Here is a 7109-nt window from a genome sequence, read left to right on the forward strand (position 1 = left end):
AGATTCTTCTTTTTATTAGTGATATTAGTATATAATTTTTTTATATAAATATATATCGATTTCTCGCAATATTCACCATAAAAAGTTGAAAGTCAAAAAGTGAATAGTTTAAGATATTTTATATTTACACTTTTTTTGACATAATCTTACATAAACTATGAAATATCTTGTAAAATATTCATTTTTTGATTAGGTTATTTTAATACTTTTATGCATAAAATAATAAAAGGAATTAATTGGTATAAAGAAAAAATGGATAGTAGTTTTTAAGAAAAAATATATAACTACTAATTGTAAATTATATTGCTACCTATGATCAAATTGATAAGACTAGTAAATAGATAGTTTGTAGAAGCGCTACAACTTTTATTTAAAATATTATTTTCTAAAATGCGTAGTTTATAAAATATTTAACCGTTTCCAGACTTTTGGCACATCTTGTATGTGTAATGTAAATTATATAAAATCAACACATTAAATTCTCTACTTATTTTTCAATATATAAAAATACAATATTTTATTTTGAAAATATATCCAGGGTATAAAATTTAAAAATCTTTATAACTGTTTCAATAATCGATAATAAATTTTACATTTCATAACTTTACTTGGATAAATAATTATTTTTTGCTTCTAGAAGATTACAAAAGATTTCCAATGATTGATTTAGGTTCCATTTTTGGGAAAACAATGGTTTACTTTTAATCTGTTTTATTCGAAAACACTACAAACTTTCTGAACCCATGAGAAGTTTTGTAAGATATACATTAACAAAAATAAAAAACAAAAATATAATAAAAAAAACAATATTTTCTCTTCTCAAAATCTATTAAAGTTGGTTACATGAATTGTGAGAAAAAGTTTTATTTTAGATCTTCATTCAAAATTATAATTTTTCAATTAAAACCTATCTGTTTTATAAATAATTTCAACTTATTTATTATATAAAAAATTTGTTTATACATTAGTGTGTGCAACATAATTTTTGTCGCACAATAACATATGACATTATAATCCATTTTAAACTTTGGATATTGCACATGTCACATAAGAATTACCTTTATCATTTTCTGCCGAGCGTCACTTCCTGCGAGTTGCATATCACACAATTTTCCTATAAAATGGAAAGCATGACGATAATTGAAAGGTGAATGTTGATACATTAACAATAGAATAATATAAATATGTAGAAGAGAAAACATTATACATACAATAAATTCAAAGTTAGGTAGACAATCTTCGTGAAAACAATGCTTACAATAAAATACAACTATATTCCGCAACTCTGAAGAAAATAATTAAAAATAGAATTATATATAATTGTATATTTATATTATAACTAGTTACTAACACTTTTATTTATAATTACCTCTTACAATTATCTTCCTATGACAAGCTCCACACATTTGATCATCTGCAGAAAGAAAAAGAAACTGATAACAATTTTATATAATAAACAGCAGTTTATTAATTTATTAAATTATTATTTTATATTAAAAAATTATTACATTAAATTTGAATTTATTTATTAATGTGTCTCCTACAGAATGCAATCTATTAAGATGTTTAAAATATTTAATCATATGCTCAGTTCTTTACTCAAATTTAGGGGTTTTACAGTAAAAATACATAATTTTTATATGCATTACTGTATCAATAATTTTAGATTTTTTAATTTTGAAATCATATATTACCATCAATAAATATGCCTTTCTGCTGACAACGAACAAGTCGTTCGTGGAGATTAAAATAATCATTAGATAATATCTTTTTGCAACCTTCCTGCACGGAAACTTGCAGATTATAGTCACACATCATTTTGACCAATGCTTTCTTCAGCCCTGGAATCTCCAGAGTAGGTTCTATCCTTTGTACCATAAGTCGGGGATCAACGTAGGTACCAATCTTTTGAAGGAGAAACGTAATTGCCGCTAAAATCCGTGAAATTATTTTCTTATAATAGTGAAAATTGGATTTGCCCATCTAAAATTTGTATTATCTGCACATCTATAATTTGTTAAGAAAGATTCTCTCTTAAAATCCCGACACGCGCAACAATATGATACGTACTAGGTTTGTCGAGTGAGTAATTAACTAGATCGTTCCACAGTTCCTCGTCATCGTGTTCTTGGCAGAACGCAATCGCGCTCTCCATATCGTCGAGCTCTCTCGTCATGAGCGCTAAAGCTTCAGAAGTGTTTCCTATTCTGCCCAGCAAATACACCATTTCTGGATAAAACTGATGTTGGCTGCAGATATCCAGGGCTTGTTGTATTGGATAATTATCAGAGCGACGTAGAAGCGGCAATAACTTATCTCTTGAATAATCAGCGTATAATGGCACTAATAAACCGTGATATTTGCCCTTGGAATCCTTAGTGTCTCTTTTGTCTAGGGCGTCTAGATACTAAGAAGAAATAGTTATATAATTTCAAACTCTCATAACTCGAAAAGTGCGCGTTTTGGAAAAGTCTCGACATCAGCTACAAGAATATGTAATAAAAAATAGAGGGTTTTATTTAAAATTTTCATGTTGACCTTGACTGGGCTTTTCAAGGTCATCTAAAGGTCAACCAGATAAAACCATCAAATAGCTTCTTTTAAGCCTTACTCTTTTTGTTTAAAACATTTTTTTATTAAATCAATATTTTCTGAGATATTTCGCCGTTCCGGAACTTTTATCCCTTCCTATATTTTTTATATGAATAATATAAATTATGCCATTACCAGATATAAATAACGATGATTGTGCTGCAATTTCTGTACGATCACATCAGACGGTACCCTATCTTTTTCCAGAAAAAATTGTATGGCACGTTCCGTATCCAGATCCATCAGGCCTTCGATCATGTCGTAAACGGAATTGTACAACTGATACTTCTGAATCAGCTGGAAAACGTCTTTGTGCCGCAGCTTCAAATACATGGCGAGCGCTTTATCGTACTTGCCATCGTGGATGTATAAAATGGCTAACGCTTCTAATAATACGTTCTGCCGTTGATTGTGGACTAATAAATGCTCCAACACGCCGTTAACCACCGCGGCGACTGTATACAAGCTCGGGGACCATTCTTTGACCAGCTGCAAGAAACCATCGGGATCCATCTTCAGATACTCGTACAGCACCATCTCATATATCAGCGGATCAAGAGTAACGTCACCTCTTGGCAAATAGGATGAGATGGAACGTAACTGATGCATTCTGGCAAATTTGTAAACCTGTCTCAGAAAAATTCGAGTCATGTTAAAAAATTTCTTTTGTGACATTCAAATGTAAATCCTTACCTCCTCTTCCCACAACTTTTTATTTCGCCCTAAAACTTTAAGGCAAAGTTTTCCAGCCTCATCGTACTTCTCATATGCCAACAAATGATCCAAATAAATTCGTCCCACGTCTAATACGGTATGCCTTTTGCAATCCTTGCCATTATTCGTTGTTACTGCTTCCAAAGCTTGCTCAAATTTTCCATGACTCAATAACCACTCGATTCTGTCATCTGTATCATATAAACTGGCTACCACGATATCCTTTGGACTTACAATAAAAAACCTATAAAAAATGTTTATGTAAGAAATAGATCAAAATAAGAAAATGTAATCAATTTTAAAAATTATTCAAAAATTTCAAAAAATAAGAAAATATGTCTGTGTATTCAAAGTTATTTTTCTTTTGCATTTTAAATAATATAATATTATATATTATAATATTAAATATTATATTATATTATATTATACTATTATAATATTATATACGAGTATTATTATATGTATTAATTAATTAAATTTTATCAACATTATTAATAGAGCATTATTATAAAATTATAAAATTATATAACATAAAAAATATATCTTTTATTTTGACTCTTTAATACTCTCGATAATTTTATTGCGAAAAAATCGTTTAAAATTGAACAAAACTATAATTGAAAATAAATTCTAATGGCCGATGTATATTAAATTAATTTTATTATTACTCACCTATTTTCCTCCTTCAAACAATCTAAATGATAATCATTACAGCTGTACTCTTTGTAGCCGCGTAAAGTAAGTGAGTTTGCACATAGCACTGAAAAATCTTGATATTTTGGTTCAACCACATGCAGAGTTGGACGTTGATTCTTTCCATCGTCGTCTAACTCTTTGAGACACCCCAACAATACCAATTGATTTTTCAACGGTGCTATACCAGATATATAAAAATCTACTTGAAACGTTGAAACTGAAAAGCAAAATGTGATTCATTAAGTGAATAATTTAACATACCTCATAGTGTTCAGAATACTTTGATAATTCAATCAAATTGAGCCATGCAGTGATTCTTTAACATTTGTGTATTGAAGCATGTTCAAGAAAAAAACAGATGAACCCCAAGTGGCAACTTGACGTCATTAAACGTCGAAATGACGTCATTAAACATTGAAATGACATCATCAAATATCGAAATAACGTTACTTGGATGTCTAATGACATCATCAAACGTTAAACTGACATATACTTGCTATCTGGAACATAATTACCTGGATCTACCACAAACTCTGGCAAATCTCGGTTTACCATTTCCTGCATGGTACGCTTTCTGATGTGGCAAATGCGTACAATGTCCACCCATCCAATCAACAATGTCTTGTCATCTGACCACTGCAGATTGCATCTGTAATGTTCTGGCAATGTTCTATATGAGATAACATAAAAATAAAGTTTTCTTTTATTCACAATTTTTTTTAGCATCTTTTTTAACATTAAAAATTCTTCGATTTTGCAGCATGCAAAATATTATACCTGCTAATTTTTATAAATACTTACTCTGGAGTGCGAGACCATTTGATAAGTCCCAGAGAACACTTAGCATCAAGATCGTAGACTCTCACACCGGTGTCTGAGGCCCATGCCACAAAGCGACCAGACCATGCAACAGATTTCACTCCACCTTCCGCTTCACAAAGTACTGTCGACTTCAACCTGGCCAAAAAAGTCTTCTCATAGAGCATCAACTTGTCATCGCCTATGAATTTTAAATACTTTTATTATGTATAATTAAAAATACATACTAATACTTTAAAAATTAATATATATATATATATATATATATATGGATAAAACCTGTAATGAATCTTCTACCACTGCCACTTTTGTAATAATTTGGATCAATTGCTATACTTTTAACCAGCCTGCCCATGCTCATATTGTGATTATTTTCTGTGCTATATAAGCCATAAATAAAAACTTTCCCATCATCGCTGCAAGAAGCGATAAAGTCTCCATTATCATCTATGGAGATCTGATTAACTGCCACCGTGTGTGCTTGTAGTGTTTTCGATTTTACATTATTGCCCTGATGATCTAAAAGATGGATCATTCCCCAGTGTGATCCTAAACAAAGAAACTAAGAAGAAAAAATTAATAAGTATAGAAAAAATTTTTTTTTCTTATTTATTTAACTTTTAAAATTAAAAAAAACTATTTTATTAAATACTTTAAATTCTTTAAAATTAAAATTTTATTATTGTACATAATTCTCACCTTTGGATGTACAGCGATACAACTAGCCGCATCGTTTTGTAGAATATGTTCCAAATCATTGCGTATCCTTACATATTTTAGCCTTGGTTCTATCTCATCCATTTCTGAAGAATCTGAATCTTCCGGATTATTCTGATCCTCCTATAAATTAGCTTTTTATAATTATTCATCTATATATATGTATATATATTTGTTTACTAGTACTGTTTACGTTAAAAACATTAGACAAAATTTTAAAAAATGAAAGATAAATAACAACTATTTAAAATCTAAAAAATTAAATATAAATAAAAAAATTTTTTTAATGCAAAAATTAGTACTTGACAATAAAATCTGCATTGAACAATACGTACATGAAATAAAAGAGAAAGGATTATTAAATCGTGATGATACTTCACCTTGCTAGATGTGGATTCCATTCTGGTTTTTCAATCCTTGTTGATGCAATATTATTACAATATATGTACAATGTGAGTCGAGTAGAACTGTCAAAATTGTTCAAAGTTAGGCGAGAAGTAAGAAGCGAGAGAGGCGAAGAACGAGCTCGATAGAATTCGAGTTTTATATTAGGTTAGATTGGATTTGAGGTTAGGTTAGGTTAGGTTAGATTAAAGTTCTGTTATATATATATATATACCCAGCAAACACCGATATATAATTGTTACATTGCTATAATAAAACGGAATATAACAGGTAATATAACGTCTACGTTACATGTAACATAACATGTTAGTTGTAATTTCCCACTCATAGATGTAACATTTTAATATAACATATATTACATTGTAGTTATATTGTAATTATATACCAAATAGCACATTGATATATTGATAAGTCAGTGCTATCTTGGGATATAATGACAATATATAACTACAATGTAAAATATGTAATATTAAAAATGTTACATCTATGATCTCATGTACCCAACAAACACAGTATATAAATGTTACCTGTATATACTCAAGCATGTTAACATGTAACGTATATGTTAGTTGTAATTTCCCACTCATAGAGGTAACATTTTTAATATTACATTGTAGTTATATTGTCATTATATCCCAAGATAGCACTGACTTATCAATACATCAATGTGCTATTTGGTATATAATTACAATATAACTATATACAATGTAATATATGTTATATTAAAATGTTACATCTATGAGTGGGAAATTACAACTAACATGGATGTTACATGTAACGTACACGTTATATTACCTGTTATATTCCGTTTTATTATAGCAATGTAACAATTATATATCAGTGTTTGCTGGGGTAAATATAAAGGAACTATATATGTGATTGCATTATAATAAAGCAATAAAATTTTGCAATGTTTCCTATAAAATATTATTAAAAGCAAATAAGAAAACATTTAATATTAATTATTAATTCATAATAATTGAAAAAAGTGAAAATAATCTATTATAATATATAAATGTATATTTTTGTTAGTCAAATCATATTATGAAAAAAAAACGTATATAATCTTTTAAACTATACTTTTGGCACATCTGTGTGCTTTTTGTTGTCAATTTATAACGTTTCGACAAATCTGCAGGATCTGCTGCAGATATGTATACTGATAA

At 28.9% G+C, this 7109-nt stretch overlaps 1 protein-coding gene across 3 annotated transcripts; it reads right to left on the minus strand.

The window, feature by feature from the left end:
* Positions 1-848: 848 nt before the first annotated feature.
* lt (vacuolar protein sorting-associated protein light) lies at positions 849-6618 on the minus strand. Of its 3 annotated transcripts, XM_085481906.1 has the most exons (14): positions 6471-6618; positions 5919-6005; positions 5521-5661; positions 5101-5383; positions 4804-5002; positions 4518-4672; positions 3979-4219; positions 3286-3550; positions 2728-3219; positions 2071-2407; positions 1695-1931; positions 1370-1414; positions 1212-1285; positions 849-1114 (listed from the first exon to the last, which is right to left on the minus strand). In XM_085481906.1, exons 2-14 carry the CDS (start codon positions 5937-5939, stop codon positions 1064-1066), a joined length of 2541 nt encoding a protein of 846 aa, XP_085338032.1. In that variant the 5' UTR covers positions 5940-6005; positions 6471-6618; the 3' UTR covers positions 849-1063. The 3 variants fall into 3 exon arrangements, with proteins under 3 accessions (XP_085338032.1, XP_029166723.1, XP_029166725.1); XM_029310890.2 differs by lacking the exon at positions 6471-6618 and having other exon boundaries at positions 5919-6133; XM_029310892.2 differs by lacking the exons at positions 849-1114; positions 1212-1285; positions 1370-1414; positions 6471-6618 and having other exon boundaries at positions 1917-1983; positions 5919-6134.
* Positions 6619-7109: the final 491 nt, after the last annotated feature.

Source organism: Nylanderia fulva, unplaced genomic scaffold (genome assembly GCF_048542155.1).
Source record: "Nylanderia fulva isolate GAGA-0341 unplaced genomic scaffold, ASM4854215v1 Scaffold198, whole genome shotgun sequence".
In the NCBI taxonomy this organism is placed as follows: domain Eukaryota; kingdom Metazoa; phylum Arthropoda; class Insecta; order Hymenoptera; family Formicidae; genus Nylanderia; species Nylanderia fulva.

Excerpts from the sequence above, each read along its gene's own strand:
- lt (XM_085481906.1), bottom strand. The coding sequence starts at position 5,939 with ATGGAATCCACATCTAGCAAG. Across the intron at positions 5,003-5,100 it reads TGGTAGAAGATTCATTACAG|GCGATGACAAGTTGATGCTC; the intron begins GTTTTATCCATA and ends TAAAATTCATAG. Across the intron at positions 3,220-3,285 it reads AAAAGTTGTGGGAAGAGGAG|GTTTACAAATTTGCCAGAAT; the intron begins GTAAGGATTTAC and ends TTTCTGAGACAG.